Source organism: Somniosus microcephalus, chromosome 6 (assembly GCF_052327205.1).
Source record: "Somniosus microcephalus isolate GS21.2 chromosome 6, FLI_Smic_1.0, whole genome shotgun sequence".
NCBI lineage: Eukaryota > Metazoa > Chordata > Chondrichthyes > Squaliformes > Somniosidae > Somniosus > Somniosus microcephalus.
The window spans coordinates 158,578,724-158,603,574 of NC_140992.1; the positions used below are offsets into that span (position 1 = coordinate 158,578,724).

A 24,851-nucleotide genomic window follows, 5' to 3' on the forward strand; every position below is an offset into this window, starting at 1 on the left:
CGCTTCAAAAACCTTTCCCTACAATTTCACCAGTGGCTAGAGTGCAGTTGAAGAGATGTTTTCCAGCCACTGTCAAAGCTGTGAAGATATCAAACATTCTGGGTCAGGATATAGTAATATCATTGCAGGGAGCGACACAAAGCTCTGGTATCAATATAGTATAGGATTCCCTTGTGATGGCCACTACAGTAAGAATTCAATAAAAGGACCATTCCATTACCTTATTCTTCTCGAAAAGCTCAGTCTGAATGGTCTTCAGGTCAGTGTCCAGGGCACTTGCAGCTTGCTTCCTCTTTTTGGCCAACACTTCCACCAGGTCCTCAATTTGTGCCCTCTGCTTTTTATTCTCTCTTTCAAGGTTCAGCTTTTCGGTCTCCAGCCGCTCCCTCTTGCCCCACTCAGCTGTGTTCTCTGCCTGGAGTCGCTCCATCTATGCACAGCAAGTTAAGACGCATTTAGCAGACCAGTTGGCCGCAGTGTCTAAGGTCAGGCAAACTCCATGGGGCAACTGGGCGGAGATCTGTAATGCTGGTTACCCGCAGTGTCCAACATTGGGCCCCATCTGTCCTCTCAGGTGGATGTAAAAGATCCCACAGCACTATTTCGAAGAACAGCAAGGGAATTCTCCCCGGTATCCTTGCCAATATTTATCCCTAAACCAACATCATTAAAACAGATTATTTGGTGCTTGTGGGATCATGCAATGTACATTATAACAGTGACTTCACTTCAAAAGTACTTAATTGCCGGTAAAGCCCTTTGAGACGTCCTGATGTAGTGAAAGGCGCTGCATAAATGCAAGTCTTTCTTTCTTTCTAACCTACTAATGAGCTGCTTCCTTGGAAGCACAGCAGTCACAGTATATCATGCTTTCAGTGAGACTGCATGAAAGAAAGCATGACTGGGTGGTCAACACTCAGCATGGCCTGATCTCCGCACCCAAGATTTAATCAAACATATGTGCGTGTGTTATTACGCCTGCCTGGCAACAAGTGTAGCGTCCAGATGGTGAGCTGTGCCACCTGCTGCTGGTGTATCTGAAGCTACCGTGCAGCACCTGGCCGGTATAGCCATTGACAATACTGCAACCTCCAGCTTGACTGCACCTACTTCCATACATGCTGCAATGCTGGCCAAGAGGGGTGGCAAGGAGGGGCAACCTGTCATGCAGCACTTGCTGCAACTGCAGTGGGGGGGCGTGCTGGGCCACACTCTCATTTGCCTCCAGGCTCACGCCTCCCAGCTTGCATTTCTTTCACTTACTTTCCGATCCTCACTTCCTAGCCTACTCCTGGCACAGCCTGAGCAAAGGCTGGCAATAGGTTCAAATCCTTTGGAGCCGAGCCTCAGGCTACGAGGACTTTGACATGTCCCTTTAATTGTCTGCATCCTTTTAAATTTCTCCAATTACAATTTTCCGCTCCTGTCGCAAGTTTGCTCCCTGAATATGTCCAAATCTGTACATAAAGCTAAGCTTAATGAGCTGGCCGTGGAACGTTGGGTGCAAATAGCGCACTTTATTGGGTGGGTGTAACATCCGTTTGCAACCACGCGGGTGTAAAATATACCAACAGAATTATAGTTTTGAAGAAATAAAAACATGTAGAAAAGAGTTCCTTTTATTGGGCTGAGAGCTGTCCACCAGATGGATGCAGTTCAATGGCAATGAAAGTTGGGCAGGCTTTGTAACAGGCGGGCGACCCACTCCGCCAGGGGAACCACTCCGCCGGGCGACCCACTCTGCCGGGGGAACCACTCCGCCGGGAGGACCACTCCGCCGGGAGGACCACTCCGCCAGGCGACCCGCTCCGCCAGGCTCTCTAACAGGCGGGCGACCCGCTCCGCCAGGCTCTCTAACAGGCGGGCGAACCACTCCGCCAGTTTGCCTCCTGGGCAGTGACGGCGAATAAGTGCCCAAGTGTCCAGTTTGTTTCACAGCACTCATCTCTTACCGTGAGTAAGATTTAGGTTTCTGCCACTACTGGATTGTGATCCAAAGTGCATTCCTGGTTGCACCATCCAGTATATCTCAGAGCTCACGTTTGTTTTTAACAGCAAGCCCCACACAGATTCGATCTACTCAGTGTTCGAGTCAGTTCAAAGGGCAAGACCCTGGCAGCTAATGAAGTTCAGCAGAGAATAATCAACATAGAAGATAGGATCAGGAGTGGGCCATTCGGCCCCTCGAGCCTGTTCCGCCATTTACTGAGATCATGGCTGATCATCCAAATTCAGTACCCTGATCCTGCTTTCTCCCCATATCCCTTGATCCCTTTAGCCTTAAGAAATATATCTAACCCCTTCTTGAATATATTTAATGAATTAGCCTCAACTGCCTTGTGTGGTAGAGAATTCCACAGGTTCAGCACTCTCTGGGTGAAGAAATTCCTCCTCATCTCAGTCCTAAATGGCTTACCCCTTATCCTTCGACTGTGACCCCTGGTTCTGGACTCTCCCGCCATCAGGAACATCCTTCCTGCATCTAGTCTGTCAAGTCCTGTTAGAATTTTATAAGTTTCAATGAGATCCCCTCTCATTTTTCTAAATTCTAGTGAATATAAGCCTAATCGACCCAATGTCTCCTCATACGTCATTCTTGCCATCCCAGGTATCAGTCTGGTGAATCTTCGCTGCACTCTCTCCATGGCAAGAACATCCTTCCTCAGATAAGGTGACCAAAACTGCACACAATACTCAAGGTGTGGTCTCACCAAGGCCCTGTACAACTGCAGAAAGACATCCTTGCTCCTGTCCTCGAATCCTCTCGCTATGAAGGCCAACATACCATTTGCCTTCTTAACCGCTTGTTGCACCTGCATGCTTACCTTCAGCGACTGGTGCACAAGGACACCCAGGTCTCATTGCACTTCCCCTTTTCCCAATCTATTGCTGTTCAGATAATAATCTGTCTTCCTGTTTTTGCCACCGAAGTGGATAACCTCGCATTTATCCACATTATACTGCATTTGCCATGCATCTCCCCAATCACCCAACCTGTCCAAATCATACTGGAGTTTCTCTGCATCCTCCGCACAGCACACACGCTCACACAGCTTTGTGTCGTCTGCAAACTTGGAGATATTACATCTAGTTCCCTCGTCTAGATCATTCATATAGATTGTGAATAGCTGGGGTCCTAGCACCGATCCCTGTGGTACCCCACTAGTCACTGCCTGCCACTCGGAAAAAGACCCGTTTATTCCAACTCTTTGCTTCCTGTCTGCCAACCAGTTCTCTATCCAAGACAGTACCTTACCCCCAATCCCGTGTGCTTTAACTTTGCACGCTAATCTCTTATGCGGGACCTTATCGAAAGCCTCCTGAAAGTCCAAATACACCACATCCACTGGTTCTCCCTTATCTATTCTACCAGTTACATCCTCAAAAAATTCCAGTAGATTAGTCAAGCATGATTTACCTTTTGTAAATCCATGTTGACTTTGTCTGATCCTGTCACTGTTTTCCAAGTGCTCTGCTATTACATCTTTTATAATGGACTCTAGCATTTTCCCCACTACCGATATCAGGCTTACCGGTCTATAATTCCCCGTTTTCTCTCTACCACCTTTTTTAAATAGTGGGGTTACATTAGCTATCCTCCAATCCATGGGAACTGTTCCAGAGTCTGTAGAATTTTGGAAGATGACCAGCAATGCATCTACTATTTCTAGGGCCACTTCCTTAAGTACCCTAGGGAGTAGATTATCGGCCTTCAATCCCGTCAATTTCCTTAACACCATTTCCCTACAAATACCGATTTCGGTCAATTCCTCCCTCTCATTAGACCCTATGTTCCTTGACATCTCTGAGAGGTTATTTGTGTCCTCCTTTGTGAAGACTTTGGGACAAGAACTTTGAAGTGGTGGAACTTACTAACACTGCACAAACAGGTGAGTCCAAAAGAAGCCTGAATTAGACTCCTCTAGAACTACTGGCCTGAAATTATCCCACTGAGTACTAGTCAACACTTAACATGCTAATCCCAGATTCCTATTTTGGAGGACATTAAACCGTTGACTTTAAATGGGTTAGACCTTCTGCTAAAATAGCAGAGAGAGGAATGTGTGCTGAGCCTGCATTCATCGCGACCATCCAATGCTGGAGCTTTAGAGCCATCGTCACTCATTCATAGTAATGAGCTGCTCCTTATATTTAAACTGAAAATCTGAAAACAGAACAGCTAACAATGATCATTTCTGACGTTTAATATCCCATTCGATGAAGCCTTCCCATCACAAGAATACAGTTGGTGGTTTTATTTTCACAATCACTGATGCTTCTAATGCCAAAACAAGAAGTCAGTCATCCATTGAACACACTGACATCAACAGCACAACACAGGCCAGTTAGCTGCTGATATTAAACCAATTATTTGATATGCACTGTAAAAAATAACAGAATCGGGGTATAAAATTGAAGAATCAGTTTGCATAAACCATACTTATGAATATTCCACATTACACAGCACCAACATTTCTCTGTCCTGCTGTAATCCTTTTAGGGTCAGATTTGATCACAGCACCACTCATCTCCTGAATATTGTACTGTTGTGTCAGGTGGAATTGACAAGGAGTACCTCTTGGCTGACCTGTAAAGCAAACCATTTATCTTCTCCCAAAGGTTCGTCCAATGCACATCTACAAGAACTCACACTCATCCATCACGGCAGGCTGAGAAAAGGAATATATTTCAGTCTTAACTGCTAATGTAACACACCACTAATTCAATTTCAATCCACCTCCACATCAGCTTAAGCGAGAAACAAAAGCATTCAAACTGGTAACTGAAAACCTTACACTTAGACAAAAGGCTCTCACAAATTAGATTCCAAAATCAGAACCTCTTAACAGAAAGGACAGCATGCTGCGACAAAAAGGTGGGGAGTACAATTCTGCTCTTTGAACATTACTGGCTAAAGAAGAAAGAACTAGCATTTATATAGTGCCTCAGGACGTCCCAAAGCCTTTTCCCACCAATGAAGTACATTTTGAAGCGTAGTCACTGTTGTAGTGTAGGAAACAAGGCAGCCAATTTGTGCACAGCAAGATCTCACAAACAGCAATGTGATAATGACCAGATAATCTTTCTTTAGGTGTTGGTTCAGGGATAAATATTGGCCAGGACACCGGGAGAGCTCCCTTGCTCTTCTTTGAAATAGTGCCATGGGATCTTTTATGTCTACCTGAGAGGGCAGACTGGGTCTCAGTTTAACATCTCATCCAAAAGACGGCACCTCCGACCAGTGCAGTACTGCACTGAAGTGTCAGCCTGGATTATGTGCTCAAGTCTCTGGAGTGGGACTTGAACCCACAACCTTCTGACTCAGAGGTGAGAGTGCTGCCCACTGAGCCACGGCTGACAGCAAAAACAAAGCTAAATTCCTGCCATCTTTCTGTGTTCCTTTTAAAGTTTCCAATTTCAAGTAAGGGCAGCCGACTCAATAGATGCTGTTCCACAGAACAGACCATACAATTGGACCCAATGTTTTAGCCTGCAGAACACCCCATAGATGTGAATCTCACCCACAGCCATCTTGTAATAACTATCCAACCTTTACAATTTGTACGAGAATTGCATTTGGGTTGACGGCTGAGAACCTTATTTTGGAGACGTAGGGCTGGATTTTGTCAATGGGGACGTGATAGAGGCGGGACTCCCACTTTTTGGGTTGTAGTCCGGCCTCCATCGACTTGTGGCCAACCCACGCTATTTTCCCTTGATTGACCTTGTTAAGCCCACCCAGTGGGCTCAGCAGGCCAATTAAGGGACACCCGGTTACGGTGACGTCAGGGATTGACATTTCATCTGTCAAGAGCTTTTCACAGATGAAATATCAGCGTTTGACAGCTCTGTGAAGCTGTCAAACACTGACAATCTGACTTCTAACTTGAGTCCTCCACAGACTCAGTTAGAAATCTCTCCAGGACAGAAAGCAGAATGCTGCAACTTTTGACAGCTCGCGGCCATTCGGCTTTCTGTGCCGGTGAGATGAGGGACTCCCGAGACCTGAAGCAACGAAGCCTGCATTAGTAAGTAAAGGTAAGTAAAACTTATTTAAACACTTTACACACACCAAACACACTTACCTCTGTACTCATGCACCCATGTCCACCTGAACACTGGACATCTCGAACCCTCCAACCCGACGGTCCGCCTCGCTAACTTAGCGTGGTTTGGAGCAGTCAGGCAGCCCACACTTCAGGGCTAAAAATAGGGATTAGGCCAAAAACTGCCTGTTAACTAGCAGTTAATTGGCACTAATCCCCTTCCCGCCTCGGGGAGGCGGCTCCCAGAACAGGTCGGGTACCCGCCTCCTGGGAAACGGGCATGGAGGCGGGTTGGGGGCAGGAAGGGTTTGTGCCCCCCGATTCTGCAATTTTCCCCCCACTCCCGCCTCGAAACCCGCCTCCACGGGGCTTAGAAATTCGAGCCTGTACTGTTTCCTTGCTGTGAAGTCTCAGTGAGGTATGAGCAACATTCAGAATCAGATACTGCCAATAATAGTTAAAGCTGATTAAAGTATGGAACAAACAGTTTTGTTATTGCCTTGACTAAGCATAGTTTACCCAGAAAAGTGTGTTTAAAAAGGTTCTAATTAGTACACGAAGGCTCCACTAACTCTACAGAATGTGGCAGCTCCTATTTCACAGAGTCTCTTACAGCGAGACTGACTGCTTCCAAACTTAAGTCTCCATATTAACCCTCTCAAAATACACGTGAACAGAACTCACAGCAAGAAAACATTTAATTCAAATGGGTTTCAATATTTCAGTTTATTCTTTTGCTATTCTTATCTTTCTGCCCTCAAACCATCCCTGCCCAAGTGAGCACATTCCCCTTGATTCCATAATGTGCCATTGTTAGCATTTAACTCTCGAAGCTGTGGGTTCAACAGAATGAGACCAGAGATTAAAGGGTTAAATCATGCTTACACTTGGCTTGTATTCCCTTGAGTATAGAAGATTACGGGGTAATCTAATTGAGGTGTTTAAGATGATTAAAGGATTTGATAGAGTGGATAGAAAGAAACAATTTCCTTTGGTTGGGGGGGCGACGGGGGGAGTCCTGAACAAGGGGGCAGATTCTTAAAATGAGAGCTAAGCCAATCAGGGGTGATGTCAGGAAGCACTTCTTCACACAAAGGGTAGCGGAAACCTGGAACTCTCTCACACAAAAAGCTGTGGATGCTGGGGGTCAGTGGAAATTTTCAAGACTGAAATTGATAGATTTTTGTTAGGTAAGGGTATCAACAGATATGAAGCAAAAGTGGGTAAATGGAGTTGAGGTATAAATCAGCAATGATCTAATAGAATGGCGGACCAGGCTCGAGGGGCTAACTGGCCTACTCATGTTCCTATGTTGCCTGGAACCTGCACACATAAATATACAGAGAGGCACGCACACAGGGACAGACAGTCAGGTAGTTAATACCTCAGCTCGCAGTTCTGCAAGTTTCTTGTCCATGTTGGACCGAGCTCCCAGTTCATCTTCCAGGTCTTCAGATATCCGTCCCAACTCGTCCTGGTGCACTTCCTTTAAAATGTTCAGCTAAAAACAGAGACTACACGTTAACAACATGGAAACAAAGTTGGCTTCGGAAAGCAAGATTGCAATTTATCTGCAGGAGGCTAAATGACTAGAAACATAGAAAGAAAAATAGGAGCAGGGGTAGGCCATTCGGCCCTTCGAGCCTGCTCCGCCATTCAATATGATCATGGCTGGTCCTCTATCTCAATACCCTATTCCCCCTCTCTCCCCATACCTCTTGATGCCTTTTGTGTCTAGAAATCTATCTATCTCCTTCTTAAATATAGTCAGTGACTTGGCCTCCACAGCCTGCTGTGATAGAGAATTCCACAGGTTCACCACCCTCTGAGTGAAGAAATTTCTCCTCATCTCAGTCCTAAATGTCCATAGTGTATATGGACTTTAGCAAGGCTTTTGATAAGGTTCCACATGGCAGACTGGTCACAAAGTTAAAAGCCCATGGGATCCAGGGCAAAGTGTCAAGTTGGATTCAAAACGGGCTCGGAGACAGGAAGCAGAGGGTAATGGTTGATGGGTGTTTTTGTGACTGGAAGGCTATTTCCAGTGGGGTTCCGCAGGGCTCAGTGCTAGGTGCCTTGCTTTTTGGGGTATATATCACCGACCTTGAATATCGGGGTACGATTAAGAAGTTTGCAGATTATACTAAAATCGGCTGTGTGGTTGATACTGAAGAAGGAAGCTGTAGACTGCAGGAAGATATCAATAAATTGGTCAGGTGGGCAGAACAGTGGCAAATGGAATTCAATCCGGAGAAGTGTGAGGTAATGCATTTGGGGAGGGCTAACAAGGAAAGGGAATACACATTAAATGGTAGGACACTGAGTAGTGTAGAGGAACAAAGGGACCTTGGAGTGCATGTCCACAGATCCCTGAAGGTAGCAGGCCAGGCAGATAAGGTGGTTAAGAAGGCATACGGAATGCTTGCCTTTATTAGCCATGGAATAGAATACAAGAGCAGGGGGTTATGCTTCAACTGTATAAAACACTAGTTAGGCCTCAGCTAGAGTACTGTGTGCAGTTCTGGTCACCAACATACAGGAAAGATGTGATTGCACTAGAGAGGGTACAGAGGAGATTTACAAGGATGTTGCCGGGAGTAGAGAATCTTAGCTATGAGGAAAGACTGGATAAGACTGGGTCTGTTTTCCTGGGAACAGAGGAGGCTGAAGGGAGACCTTACTGAGGTGTATAAAATTATGAGGGGCATAGATAAAGTGGATAGAAAGGACCTATTTCCCTTAGCAGAGGGGTCAAAAACCAGGGGGCACAGATTTAAAGTAATTGGTGGAAGGTTTAGAGGGGATTTGAGGGGAAATTTCTTCACCCAGATGGTTGTGGGGGTCTGGAACTCACTGCCTGAAAGAGTGGTAGAGGCAGGAACCCTAACCACATTTAAAAAGTACTTGGATGTGCACTTGGGATGCTCTAACCTGCAGGGCTACGGACCAAGAGCTGGGAAGTGGGATTAGGCTGGATAGCTCTTTGCTGGCCAGCTCCTTCCGTGCTGTAACTTTCTATGATTCTATACCCCATATCCTAAGACTGTGACACCTCATTTTATACCCCCCAGCCAGGGGAAACATTCTCCCTGAATCCAGTCTGTCTAGCCCCGTCAGAATTTTAACGTTTCAATGAGATCCCCTCTCCTTCTTCTAAACTCTGGTGAATACAGACCTAGACGACCCAATCTCTCCTCATACTACAGTCCTGCCATCCCAGGAATCAGTCTGGTGGACCTTCGTTGCACTCCCTCTATGGCAAGTATATCCTTTCTTAGGTAAGGAGACCAAAACTGCACACAGTACACACCCTCCAAGACAGATATATCGTATGGTGCCCAGAACTGCTCACAGTACTCCAGGTGTGGTCTAACCAGGGCTTTGTATAGCTGTAGCATAACTTCTACCCCCTTGTATTCTAGTCCTCTAGATGCATTATTTTGTGTTAGTGAGTGTGAGTGTGTAAAGAAAATAATAGAGGTTTATAATTTCTTTATACATGCACACGTAGGAAATCTACCTGCACACTCTTCTTTCATTCCATGTTTTAGAGGTAATTTCATAGGAAACTCAAACAGATCACAGCATTAATCACTGAAGTTATACAACACCTTGTCATGTCATTGCAATCTCTCACAGCACTTCACATAACGAATGACCTTGAACTGTCAGATAGGCAGAGTACAGGGTGAAGAGAAGGGGTTAACTATGGCAGGCTTTCTATGGAGCAAATATTATTCCATTGATAAAATGTACAGCTTCCAGCTGTGCTATGTTACAATTTACATCAACAGTAACACTGCCTGGGAGCAATTTCAAGACAGTAATTTAATCAATGGATTCAGATGACATCATAAAGTACTCAAGCAATGCTCTCGTGGTTCATAAAACATCATCTGAGCCCAGGGAACCTTGGATGTCAAGGGATATACGAGAATGGATTAGGAAAAAAAGGGGGGCTTTTGGCAGATACAAAGGACTAAAGACAGAGGAAGCCCTAGGAGTATAAAAAGTGCAGGGGGATACTTAAAAAAGAAATTAGGGGAGCGAGGAGGGGCCATGAAATAACACTGGTGAGCAAAATAAAGGAAAATCCTAAGGTGTTTTATAAGTATATTAAGGGCAAGAGGATAACTAGGGAAAGAGTAGGGCCCATTAGGGACCAAAGTGGCAAGCTGTGTGTAGAGCCAGAGGATGTAGGTGGGGTTTTAAATGAATTTTTTGCATCTGTGTTCACTATGGAGAAGGACGATGTGGACATAGAAATCGGGCAGGGGGGCTGTGATATACTTGAACATATTAGCATCGAGAGGGAGGAGGTACTAGCGGTTTTAGCAGGCTTAAAAGTGGATAAATCCCCAGGCCCGGACGAGATGTATCCCAGGCTACTATGTGAGGCAAAGGAGAAGATTGCAGGGGCTCTGACACAAATTTTCAGAACCTCTCTGGCCACAGGGGATGTGTCAGAGGACTGGAGAACAGCTAACGTAGTACCATTATTCAAGAAGGGTAGTAGGGATAAACCAGGGAATTACAGGCCAGTGAGCCTAACATCAGTGGTAGGGAAATTATTGGAAAAAATTCTGATGGACAGAATTAAGTCTCCACTTGGAGAGGCAAGAATTAATTAGGGGTAGCCAGCATGGCTTTGTCAAGGGAAGATCATGTCTGACCAATTTGATTGAATTTTTCGAGGGGGTGACTAGGTGTGTGGATGAGGGTAGTGCAGTGGATGTGGTTTACATGGATTTCAGTAAGGCTTTTGATAAAGTCCCGCATAGGAGACTGGTCAGGAAGGCAAGAGCCCATGGGATCCAGGGTGCCTTGGCACACTGGATCCAAAACTGGCTTAGTGGCAGAAGGTGATGGTGGAAGGTTGTTTTTGTGACTGGAAGCCTGTGTCCAGTGGGGTACCGTGGGGATCGGTGCTGGGTCCCTTGCTGTTTGTGGTCTACATTAATGATTTGGATGTGAATGTAAAAGGTATGATCAGTAAGTTCGCAGATGACATGAAAATTGGGGGGGTGGTAAATAGCGAGGAGGGAAGCCTCAGGCTACAGGACGATATAGATGGGTTGGTCAGATGGGCGGAACAGTGGCAAATGGAATTTAACCCTGAAAAGTGTGAGGTGATGCATTTTGGATGGACTAACAAGGCAAGGGAATACACAATGAATGGTAAGACCCTAGGAAAGACAGAGGATCAGAGGGACCTTGGTGTGTATGTACATAGATCCCTGAAGGCAGCAGAACAGGTGGATAAGGTGGTTAAAAAGGCATATGGGATACTTGCCTTCATTAACCGAGGCATAGAATATAAGAGCAGGGAGGTTATGATGGAGCTGTACAAAACGCTGGTAAGGCCACAGCTGGAGTACTGTGTGCAGTTCTGGTCGCCACACTATAGGAAGGATGTGATTGCTTTGGAGAGGGTGCAGAGGAGATTTACCAGGATGTTACCTGGGCTGGAGCGCTTCAGCTATGAAGAAAGACTGGACAGGCTGGGGTTGTTTTCCTTGGAGCAGAGAAGGCTGAGGGGGGGACCTGATTGAGGTATACAAAATTATGAGGGGCATAGATAGGGTAGATAGAAAGGAACTTTTCCCTTTAGTGGAGGGGTCAATAACAAGGGGGCATAGATTCAAGGTAAGGGGCAGGAGGTTTAGAGGGGATTTGAGGAAAAGCTTTTCCACCCAGAGGGTGGTTGGAATCTGGAACTCACTGCCTGAAAGGCAACATTCAAGAAGCATTTGGATGAGCACTTGAAATGCCATAGCATACAAGGCTACGGACCAAATGCTGGAAAATGGGATTAGATTAGACAGGGCTTGATGGCCGGCGCGGATGCGATGGGCCGAAGGGCCTCTTTCTGTGCTGTATAACTCTATGACTCTATTAGATTACGGAGCTGAAATGACTCCCAGTCATTCAACTGTTTATAATGCATTGATATTTTATAGCAATGTTATTCAGTTTTTCGACCAGCTGCAGTCGGCAGCACAGATGGGTCACCGCTCAGCACAGGTGCCAGGGATGTCAGTGCCCTTCACAGTGCTGACACCTAATGATAGACATACACTCATCAAGAAACAGTTGGCAGATTATGTTGATATTCAATGGGCAGCATATATTATACAGGCAATAACAGATGCATTGGCAGTGGACAATACGATTAGGGATCATAAACCAGAACAGCAAGTGGTTACCCAATCATCAGAACCTCAACAATTACATTCCACCCTGTACCCTCAATATCCATTTCACGCAGGCCACTGTCCTCATTATTAGCCACCCCCGGGTGTGCAGCAGTTTATGGAGAAGAAATCGACGGTGGAAATTTGTCCCATCTAGTTTGTACACTGTGCATATTTCTGACTGGCGACAGGAAGCACCCATTTGAAAGAGGCAGGAGCTTCATTGTAATGTTATAATTAGGGCTAGGTGACATCATTTCCTGGCGCTTCAGTGCCCAGAATGCAGTGCTTTTCTTGGCCATATACATTGGTTGATCCAGGCATCGAGCTGTATAAAGAAGTAAGTTTAAGGGCCTAGCAAGAAGACTGGGTGAGACTTTGTCGCAATTCTGCTGATTTTTTTTTATATTAGCGACCAGTGGGAGTCCCCATATAACTGAGGTTTTTGGAGGAGAAAGAGGAGAACCAATCACAGGACACTGAAAAAAAGAAAAAAAGACTTGCATTTATACATCCCCTTGCATGACCTCAGGATGTCCCAAAGTGCTTTACAGCCAATGAAGTACTTTTTGAAGTGTAGTCACAGTTGTGATGTAAATGTGGAAGCCAATTTGCACACAGCAAGCTCCCACAAACAGAAATGTGATAATGAGCAGATAATCTGTTTTATAGTGATGTTGGTTGAGGGATAAATATTGGCCAGAACACCAGGGAGAACTCCCTGCTCATCTTTGAAATAGTGCCATGGAAAATTTTACATCCACCTGAGATCTACCTCACCACCACCTCTCTTGACCCCTCTGTTATGTTCATAAATAACTAGACATTATCATTATGAACAGCTAGCTTGTGCTTAGTCATTTATTCATGCCATGTGGACTTGGTACAGTATCCATCTTGACTACTGCCTTCTGGGTAGCCTACTCTTATATACATACAGCTCTACAGCTCCACCTAGTGTACCATTCTAGAATGACAGGTTACTGATCATTACATCCCCCTTTCTTTGAGGTTAAACAAAATCAATATCAATAAACTTTCAAGAAACACGATAAAGATGATATCAGTAACACTTTGTTAGTGCTCTATAAACATAAACATTTTCACAACAGTCAATACATTTTCAATATAGTTTTCTTTGTACTCAAAGATTAAGTCTATCAGGCTTTTTTACTTCACGTGTGGATCTTCTCAGCACAGGTAAGTCTGATGTGTTTTCATGAGAGCCTGTATGTGTGTTTGTGTTAGATTATTCTGGTGGTGAGTGACAAGATTCAGTTGCGGCATTGTCACCGATTTGCTCTTGGATAGTTTCTTGTGTTTTTAGGAGGGAACGGCGGTTCCTCCTGAGAATCTGTCATTTCTCAGTTCTAACAGTGTATGACCTTGGTCCTACTTCCTCAAGAACTGTAGCTTTCCTGTTCCATGCATCTGGATCCTCAATCCTGACAACATCATCCCTTGTCAATGGTTTCAGAGTTTTGGATGACTTGTCATAGTATGATTTCTGTTTCAGCTTTAACAGTTGAAGTCTTTGTCTCAGTTCCTTACTCTGCTTTTCTTTTGCACAGCAGGGTAGCGTGGTGCACAACTTGCGACCCATTAGTAGTTCAGCAGGTGAAGAGCCACAGTCTAAAGGTGAGGCTCGGTAGCTCAGCAGGGCGAGATAAGGATCAGACTTGCTTTCTGTTGCTTTCTTCAGTAGCTGTTTGAGAACTTGAACACCTTTCTCTGCCTTACCATTCGACTGAGCATACAAAGGACTGGATGTGATGTGTTGAAAGTCACAATGTGCTGCAAACTGTTGCCACTCCTTACAGTTGAAGCACGGACCATTGTCGCTAACGGCAATCCTGGAAATTCCATGTCTGGTGAAGACGGGTTTCACATGCATTATGACACTGCTTGCTGTGGTGCTTGAGAGCAGCGCCATCTCAGGATAGTTAGAATAGTAGTCAATCACTATTAGATAGTCTTTACCATTCAAATGAAAGAGGTCCATACCAACCTTTTGCCATGGTGCTGTTGGTAAGTCAGCTACTATCATTGGTTCCTTTGTTTGTTTGTTTTGGTGTTTCTGACATGTCTCACATTCGCCTATCATGTTCTCAATGTCCTTATTTATGCCAGGCCAATAAACAGTGTCTCTTGCTCTCCTTTTGCATTTTTCAATTCCGAGGTGTCCCTCGTGAATCCTTTTGAGCATGTCTTGACGTAGAGCCTGTGGAATGACTATTCTGTTCTGTTTTAGTAATAGTCCACTTGCGACACTCAATTCTGACCTGATGTGAAAGTATTTTGGACAGGAACCTTTTGGCCAACCATTGTGAATGTTCTCCATTACTGTTTGTAACACTGTATCTTTTACTGTTTCTTCTGCTATTTGCTTTGATTTTGTGTCTGACACAGGCAGCACAGCAGTGACCATACTCACATCAACATCCACGTCTTCTTCAGTAGAGCTCACATGACTCATTGTGGGTGCTCGGGATAGTGCATCTGCTAACACTGTGTGTTTGCCTGGTGTGTAGATCAGTTCAAAGTCATATCTTTGCAGCTTCATCATGAGTCGTTGAATCCTGGAGACATCTCATTCAGGTTTTTTTTTATGATGGCAACCAGTGGGCAGTGGTCTGTCTCAACTGTGAAGGTGGGAAGTCCATATATATAGCCATGGAACTTTTCTAGTCCAACTACCAAGCCTAGACATTCCTTTTCAATCTGGGCATATCGACACTCAGAATCAGTCATAGACCTGGAGGCATAGGCAACAGGCTTCCAATCTTCACCCTCTGCTTGTAGCAAGACCGCGCCTAGGCCATCTTTTGATGCATCTGTTGACACTTTGATTCTCTTTGTTGGGTCAAAGAAGGTGAGTACAGGTGTGGTTGTCAGCACTGTTTTGAGGTTCATCCACTCTTGTTCATGTCTTTCTGTCCATGTGAACTCATTTGTTTTATGTAGCAGGTCTCGCAGACAGGCTGTCTTGGCTGACAAGTTCGGAATGAACTTTCCAATGAAGTTTATCATCCCCATGATGCGTAGCACTCCTTTTTTGTCAGTGGATCGGGGCATGTTGAGTATGGCGTTTACTTTTTCCATATCTGGCTCTATTCCTTTACCAGATAGATTATCTCCTAGGAAGGTGACTTCCTGGACGCCAAACTGACACTTGGCTTTGTTGAGCTTTAGTCCATTCCGGCGTATGCTCTGTAGCACTTTAGTCAGTCTCTCATTGTGTTCTTTCAGTGTGGAGCCCCAGATGATGATGTCATCAACATAGACCTGAACTCCTTCCAGACCTTCAATTATGTATTCCATCGCTCTATGAAAGATTTCAGATGCAGATATTATCCCGAAAGGCATTCTGAGGAAACAATACCTGCCAAATGGTGTGTTGAAGGTACAGTATTTGGTGCTCTCTTCATCCAGTTTTAGTTGCCAAAATCCTTGTGAGGCATCGAACTTTGTGAAGTATCTGGCACCTGACATTTCACTGGTGATTTCTTCTCGCTTGGGAATCTGGTAGTGTTCACATTTTATGTTTGCATTTAAGTCCTTTGGATCCATGCATATTCTTAGATCATTGTTCTTTTTCTTTACACATAACCATGGAGTTAACCCAGTCTGTTGGCTCTTCGACTTTCCTGATGACTCCTAATATGGTCATTCTGTCCAGTTCATTCTTGAGCCGGTCACGCAGGGGTGCTGGAACTCTCCGTGGAGCATGTACCACTGGCTGAGCATCCTCCTTTAGCTGGATCTTGTAAGTGAATGGCAGAACTCCAAATCCTTTGAACACATCCTGGAAATTACTCACTACAGAATCCACCGAGTCATCTGGTCTGCTTATGGCACAGTTTATACAGTAGACTCTCTTGACCAGTTCTAAGTCCTCACAAGCTTTGTCACCTAATAGTGAATCAAGTCCTTCAGCCACAACAGAAAACATGAGATGATGCACTTTGTCTTTGACTGTCACTTTAAGTCTGCATACACCTAAGCTATCTATTTTCTGTCCATTATAGTTCTTCAGTAGTACTGACTTTTTCTGTATTTTGGGCTTTTCTTTCATATTTTTAATGTCACTCATACTGATTAAGTTTGCTTTTGCCCCAGTGTCTAGTTTCAATGTAACTAATGCTCCATTTACCTGCAGTGGGATCATCCATTTGTCCTCTTTTACTGCATTAACTTTATGTTCAGCATTGTCCATTCCTGAGGGCTGCACATTTTCTGTATCCTTTTCTATATTGTCACATGACACCATTCGTACAAAAAATGTCTCACTTAAATCAGTGTCCTCAATCACATTGACTTGTTGCCCTTTCTTTGTTTTTACTTTTGAAAAGCATTGTTTGGCAAAGTGATTCTTTCCATAACATTTTGTGCACATTTTCCCAAACGCTGGGCATTGTTTTAACTGGTGTTTGTAACCACAGCGTTTACAATTAAAAATTCCATCCTCTGATTGCTTTTCATTTCTGTTCTGCCCATGTTTCTTCCCTTTGTAGGACACAGCACCGACAGCAGCACTATCACTTACTACAATCGCATTATTATTAATTTCACTGAAAGTCTTCGCGTGCTTTTGAGCTAGCTCGCTGGCTTGGCATATTTTTACAGCATTTTCCAATGTTAGTTCGGTTTCTCTCAACAAACGTTCCCTGACTTTTTTATCATGAATACCAAACACAATCTGGTCACGAATCATGGATGATTTCAGCTCAGAGAAATTACATGTCTGTGCTTTCAGTTTCAGATCGGTCACAAAGCTATCAAAAGTCTTATTTTGCTGCTGTGTCCGTGAACGGAACACGTATCTCTCATAGGTCTCATTCTTTTTGGGAGAACAATGTGTATCAAATTTCTTTAGCACATCTTCCAATTTTTCTCTGTTCTCCTCTTGATCAAATACAAATGTAAATACCTCTATCGCCTGTGGGCCTGCAACTGTGAGCAGTAACGCTATTTTCCTTGCGTCTGGCTTCCTACCGAACCCGATGGCAGCAATGTAGAGTTCGAATTGTTGTTTGAAAGTCTGCCAATTGCAGTCAACATTCCCCGTGAGTTTCGTACCCTCCGGTGGCTTCAAAGTCTCCATGTCGCGTTTCACAATATTCAGCAGATTTTACCAATCCTGGTACCATGTTATGTTCATAAATAACTAGACATTATTATTATGAACAGCTAGCTTGTGCTTAGTCATTTATTCATGCCATGTGGACTTGGTACAGTATCCATCTTGACTACTGCCTTCTGGGTAGCCTAATCTTATATACATACAGCTCTATAGCTCTACTGATCATTACACCCTCCACTGTCTCTAAATTGTCAGATTGCTTGTCCAACATCCTGTACTAGATGAGCAGAAATTTTCTCCATCTAAATATTGGGAAGACCTAAGCCATTGTCTTTGGTCCCCGCCACAAACTTAATTTCCTAGCCACCGACTCAAATCCTCTCCCTGGCAACTGTCTGATGCTGAACCAGATTATTCACAATCTACCTAACAAAATCTTCCGATCATATATCCACGCCATCACTAAGACCACCTATTTCCAACTCCGGAACATCACCCGACTCCGCCCGTTGCCTCAGCTCATCTGCTGCTGAAACCCTCATCCATGCCTTTGTTACTTCTAGACTTGACTCACCTGGCCAGCCTGCCACGTTCTACCCTCCATATACTTGAGTTCATCCAAAACTCTGCTGCCCATGTCCTAACTCGCACCAAGTCCCATTCACCCATCACCCCTGTGCTCACTGACCTACAATGGTTACAAGATGCTTCTTAAAACCTGTATCTTTGACCAGGCATTTGGTCATCTGCCCTAATATCTCCTTATGTGGCTCGGTGTCAAATTTTGATTTATAACACTCCTGTGAAGCGCCTTGAGACTGATGGGCCTTCAATAACCACAAAACTAGAAGTTATAGACTTAAACAAGTTGGCTTTTAATCACTAAGATCAGAGCTAACATCTCAACACGCCGACTGGTTCACAGGAATGAGTCATACAGATCCTGGGATCTTTATGTAAGAGAAGTCAGGGGCAGAGCCAAGAGCCAAGACCTGGAACCTCCCAGGTTAGTCGGGAAAGAGGAAGTGAAACTATACACAGTGGGGGAGGGTAATATACATGAGTGCAAAACGAATACAGGATCAAGACAAACAGATTTCATTACAGAGACGTTTTACTATGTTAAAGGAACTATATGTGATGAAATATTCCATTCACCACTGCCTGTGACTGAGATCGGTTTCAGTGTCATTTCCCTTCCCCCAGACCTCATTGTATTGTGTACTGGAATGTGCTGTATTGTATACTGGAATGTGCTGTGTGTAGGGCTCCGCCCATACCTGGCCCCGTTTGTAAGCTAGCTTCAGTCTGGCCTCAGTCTCCAGAAGGAAGACATCTCTCTCTCTTACGTGTTACTTTCTAAGTTAATAAAAGCCTTGTTTTTGTTCTGCTAACTTCGAGTCTCGGAATTATTGAGGCACATCACTATATAAATACAAGTTGTTGTTGAGAGGGCATCGGTTTAATGTCTCATCCAAAAGACGCCACCTCCAACAGTGCAGCACTCCCTCAGTACTGCACTGGAGTGTCAGCCTAGATTATGGGCTCAAGTATCTAGAGTGGGGCTTGAACCCACAATCTTCTGACTCAAAGGCGAGAGTGCTACCAGCTGATGTTCTGGGTGTAGCTAGACTGTTTGGGGTGGTAATGGTCTTATAGATGAGTCATGATAAGGTATATTATTTCACGCTGGGAAGTGCTCTCAGTTACATAGAATTTACAGCACAGAAACAGGCCATTCAGCCCAACAGGTTTATGCTGGTGTTTATGCCCCATAGAGCCCTCTCCTACCTTACTTCATCTAACCCTATCAACATATCCTTCTATTCCTTTCTCCCGCATGTACTTGTCTAGCTTCCCCTTAAATGCATCTATACTATTTGCTTCAACCGCTCCCTGTGGTAGCGAGTTCCACATTATCACCACTCTCTGGGTAAAGAAGATTCTCCTGAGTTCCTTACTGGATTAGATTTATTCGTGACTACCTCATATTTATGGCTTCTAGTTTTGGACTCCCACAAGTGGAAACATCTTCTCTACGTCTAACCTATCGAACCCCTTCAGAATCTTAAAGACCTCCATCAGGTCTTTATCAGTTGCTCCTGGCCAGCTCTACAAAACGCTGGTAAGGCCACAGCTGGAGTACTGTGTGCAGTTCTGGTCGCCACACTATAGGAAGGATGTGATTGCTTTGGAGAGGGTGCAGAGGAGATTTACCAGGATGTTACCTGGGCTGGAGCGCTTCAGCTATGAAGAAAGACTGGACAGGCTGGGGTTGTTTTCCTTGGAGCAGAGAAGGCTGAGGGGGGACCTGATTGAGGTGTACAAAATTATGAGGGGCATAGATAGGGTAGATAGTAAGGAACTTTTCCCCTTAGTAGAGGGGTCAATAACAAGGGGGCATAGATTCAAGGTAAGGGGCAGGAGGTTTAGAGGGGATTTGAGGAAAAACTTTTTCACCCAGAGGGTGGTTGGAATCTGGAACTTACTGCCTGAAAGGGTGATAGAGGTAGGAACCCTCACAACATTCAAGAAGCATTTGGATGAGCACTTGAAATGCCATAGCATACAAGGCTACGGACCAAATGCTGGAAAATGGGATTAGATTAGACAGGGCTTGATGGCCGGCGCGGACACGATGGGCCGAAGGGCCTCTTTCTGTGCTGTATAACTCTATGACTCTGCTCTTTACTCTACACTGGGAATCCCTCTGGTCTCAAGTTTGCTTTGAGCTTGGTGGGAGGCCAAAAATGAAGAAGTCAGAGTAAGGATGAGATGGGGAGTTAAAGTGGGGAGCCACCAGAGGTCCGGCACACCTGCAGACAGAGCAGAGGTGTATCCATGGTAACACTGTCTAGTCAGGCCGGATTGAGAACAGAACAACTCTCCCTGATGTGAATTAACACAGAGAATCTTTAAAAAGGAGATAAATCTCAACCAGGCAATTCCAGGTCCAGTACTGTAGCATCAATTGTGAGCAAAATGATGGAAACTGCTCCAAAGGGCAGGCTGGAGGAATACCTAAATAGCGATAACTTAATAGGAAAATTACTTAATGACAAACCACCTCAACCTCTTAGAGAATGCTGCAGGTAAAACAGACAGTGGCACTGCCGAGGTCTAGGTCAAACTTTATGCGGACTCTCAGAAAGCTTTTCGTAAAGTTTCACATGAAAGACTTATAAGTAAACTAAAAAGCACAGGTATCCTGGACAGAATAACAAGGGTGATGAATGATGAATACTGCTGGAAGTAATCAGTGAATATTTAACTTCAATTTGATCTTTCAGAATGCTAACTGCTCATTCACTGCTCGACAGCAGTTGAATGTGTAGTACCGAGTTTAACAGCTTTATCTCTATTCCTGCCTAGGCCCCTATCCTGCCTTTAATGTGCCTTTTAGCCTGTTTTTGTAAATTCCAACCCTGCTTTCCATGTACCTCTTTTTCTTTCTATCTCTGGGAACTGCTTGCTAAGTTTCAATTTATTTCTCTTGGGTATATGCTTGTCCTGCATATTCCCAATTTAAGTGCTCCTGCGGTGCTCTACATACAAGTATGCACCCGATGGTGCCATTTTTGTATCAGTTATGGAGGACCCAAATGCCACTCAGTCTCAATAATCCTTCGCAGCTCTTGAATCCTGTCTATCTAGTTCATTCATAGAGCATCAATTCCAATCTTTGTCATCAATTTATTAGACATTCTGACCTTGACTGTACTTTCCATTAGTCAGCAAGGATTCAAAATTTGGGACTGGAATTGGGCTGGCATAGGGCTAGCATTAGGCTGGTTCACTGATGGAAGCGCCAATCTGTCACCATCAGAATCCACCCAGCTTCAGATAAGCCTGCAAGTTAATGTGGTCCTGGCTGAACAACTAGCAGAAAGCTGACCACTGATCTGTGCTGGTAAGCGGTGTGATTTCTCCAGCTGTACCCTTATGCATCCTTGGGTGTCCCTGTGCTCTCCAGATTTCGGTCAGTGGGGTGTGTCCCTATGGGGGGAGACTGAGACAAACAGAAGCTCTGCCTGATTTTTCAGTAGCTTTGTTTGGAGAGTTTAAAGATGGTGATAGATTTCTGTGCCAAATGACCAAAAGCCAAATTCAATTTACACATCGCTTCACCTGCATCACAGTGGGCCTGAAAGGAAAGCAGGAGAAAGATATGGGGGGAAAAAAATTTGGTTGCTTTGCACCTCCCGTTAGCGCCCTCGGGTGCAAAGCAACTAGTGCCCGGGCGCAGCAATTTTTGCGCTGCTCGCGAAATTGACCAGACATTTTGCGGCGGCGCTAAACACTACCACCACGATCTCCTGTGCCCGCAGATCGTGATGTCAGTCGAGTGTGCAACGCCCCGGACCGGATACTGAGTGGCTCCCCCTGCCTTTCTGCCTGCCGCCAGCAACGACAGGTTGAGGGGAACGTTTTGCAGTCGGGAAGGGACTGGGGGAGCGCTATTTAAAGCGCTTCCTGCCTTTTTTTGTCGGTGACATTTTTGCACCACGCATTCTGAGAGAGAGAGAGAGAGAGACTTCTGGAGAGATTCAACGCTGTGTGAAGGAGTTTTGGGTACTGAGCAGCACTTTGCAGAATCATTTCATTTGACCTTCCTTGCATCGATTTAGAAGAGACTTGGGGGCTGCACTCTGAGCTCTTTTTCCCTGGGCCTCTCCATTGTTCTTTCCAGCAGATTTGATGTACAGGTCTCTCCAGGCTGAGATTCAAGGCTGCAATGAGCAGGATGTGGATGGAGAGCAAGATCAACCCTCCCCTTTAAGAACTGGCCGGTGCCAGTGTGTCTGTGTTCCATTGCTGACTGACATCACATGAGCTTCGCCAGCGTTCTGAGGTTGTGCCTCGCTCCTCGGCGTTAGCGCCTTAAGAGAGGTGTGTAGCGCCTGATTTAGCGCTCCAATCACCTCCAGGGGCAAAAGAAGCCAGGTTTGCAGTCAGAGGCGATAATTTGCGGCAGGCGCTAAACTTTGCGCCCGGCCGATAATTGCACCCCAAATGGGGCGATACTGAATTTCTCCCCCTTGGTGTCTGATCCCCTGTGCTGAGACCATGGCTTGTTACCTCCCTATGCACACTTGTCTGATGCGAATAACAAGATCACCACGTCCTGTGACAGCCACAAAGCAGCAGACTTTGTAGTGACCGGAGATCATGGGCTCAATTGGAGTCGGGTTGCGTGGTGGGCGGGTTCGGAAGCCGCTTCCGGTGGGATCAGCTGCTGATGTCCGATTTTGATTCAATGAGCTTATTGAGTTCATTGGGGTGCACTGGCCAGTCCAATGAGTGGGATCGGGTCGGCTGCTGCTTTTAAAGCTGCCATTCAGCCCAAGCCTTTCCATTGTGGTTTCCTGGACTCATCGAAATTGATTTTGATGCAATGACTTCTTCCAGAGGCAAGGCAGCTCCTCGTTTTAATGATGACTCCCTCCATGTTCTTGTGGATGCTGTCAGAGGGCGCAGGAGATTCCCTTCCCTCCCGATGGCCGGAGGAAGCCTCCTCAGCAGACCAAGGCAGCCTGGCTGCGCATTGCTCAGGAGGTGAGTGCAAGGTCCATATGTTCACACTCATGGATCCAGTGTCGAAAAAGGTTTAATGATCTTGTGCAAACATCAAAAGTGAGTATCCCATCACACTTGCCTTCACTCTGCTTCCCTTCTCTTCTCATCACCTGCACTCTGCATTGTAAGCCTCCTCCTTCACATCCCACCTTACTCTTACTTCCCTTGCACCCTTTCCTATCCATCTGTCTCTGCACTGAATCACTTCAGCATCCTGCCTATGCACCCCTTAGACTCGCTCTCATTGTCATGCAGTGACAACAACTAACAACGCACAGGGAGCTAGCTTCCTCTTGGCAGCTCATTCCATCTTCGTCTCCCTCAAAGCTTCTATGGTGGGGATTATTGACCCTCACTCCATCACTGTGGCTGAAACACCACTTGTGTCCTTCCTTGCAAGAAAAGATAGCCCACAATAAGAGGGAGAGAGCAATGACTGGAGGAGGAACATCTACCCTAGCAACATTGACCAGTGCTGAGGAGGCTGCACACGACATTGTTGGAGGTGGACCTGGAAGTGGGTGATGGGGTGACGGGCACACTAGAGGAAGCTGGTGACATAATAGAATTTCATCCCTCTCAGAAAGCAATGGCATATGATGTTCATAGAGAATCGCTTTGTATCATCTGCTCAAAAGGATGCGTCGGTTACATCAATATCAGATGTCTAAATCATGCCTTTACTCTCCCACAGGACCATCGAGCACCCCCCTCCCCATTATCCAGGACGAAGACCTGGACATCTCCTCAGGGGAACCTGAAGCCTCTGAGGGAGCAGCGTCACCAGGACTCAGCGCACTCAGCACCAGCGCAGCAACGCTCACCTCAGTGGGGCCCTCGCGAGTTAGAGTAGTGTTGTCACCTGGTCTATCACAGCGCACAAGTGAGCATCAGCAGATGGTGGAGACAGCGACAGCAGTGGAGAGTCCTTGGCGGAGGTCGCAGGACTCTCCTAGCTCTGCTGAGCTGCATGCAGACGCTATGCCTCTGGGGCCATCCAGAAAAAGAGTGTTTCGGGAAATACAGGAACAAGTGCAGGAGTCTCTGGAAGGTGTAGTGTATGTAACTGTTTTACCTTTAAGAGAACTATCGTATGTAACCGTTCACCTTTAAGAGAACTATTTTAGGTGTGGCACTACTTTATCTTGGCTGCTGTATACTGTAATACCGACGGTGACCACACCAGTATATAAGTGCTGTGTCAGGATTTATTGGGCAGATTCGCCCTGACCTTCGAATAGTAAAGTCCTGTTTAAGTTACTCTTGTAGTCTGTGTATTACTTCGCTATACAACCCACAGACTTTACAGTGGCGACGAGTTCGATCTTACCCTGCGGCAACAATACTTCTGAAGAAGTAAACGAGCGTCGAGAAGAGGCACCCGCCCTCGTCGTTTTGCTGAGAGAAAACTCGAGTCTGCAGACCAAGAAAGGAGGAAGATTTCAAACACGAAGTCTTCCATCAGCAACAGGCACGGATTGTCCCTTCTGCCACGGTGGTGAGTGAGCCGATCAACACGAGAAGCAAGTCGGCCACGGTGACTGTGAGTAAAGGGAAAATAGAAACAAATAAACGGAGGATAAGGGCGGTGCACTCGACCACGGTCGAGGGGGAAAGGAGCCGGACAGAAGTCGGGCCCAGAGGCGCTGAGACTGGGGCAGCGTGGAGCAGAAGCCGCGGTACAAGCGGGCTGGGGAGCGTCGTGAGACGGCTAGACCGCGACGGCGAAAAAGGCCGGACAACTACCGCGACCACGAGGCGCTGCGACCGGGATCGTAAGGCGCGGGAAGATATAAAAATAAATAAGCCACGGAGAACTCAGCCGCAGCCGGGGAGGAAAGCACCGGACTGCGAGAAGCTGGGAGGCGCGATTGGGGTGAAAAAGGCCAGACAGTGATTGAGGCCACGAAGCGCTGCGACCGGATCGTAAGGCGCGGGACGATATAAAAT

General features: G+C 45.7%; 1 protein-coding gene across 3 annotated transcripts in view; it reads right to left on the reverse strand.

Annotated features, from left to right (window-relative positions):
• The window catches only part of ccdc102a (coiled-coil domain containing 102A), a 778,838-nt gene that overhangs the window by 549,966 nt on the left and 204,021 nt on the right, over positions 1-24,851 (reverse strand). For all 3 annotated transcript variants that reach the window (XM_085990896.1, XM_085990894.1, XM_085990895.1), the window contains exons 4-5: positions 7,432-7,548; positions 221-430 (exon numbers count right to left, since the gene is read on the reverse strand). In XM_085990896.1, the coding sequence (XP_085847022.1) occupies positions 221-430; positions 7,432-7,548 (327 nt within the window). The remainder of the gene's footprint in view (positions 1-220; positions 431-7,431; positions 7,549-24,851) is intronic.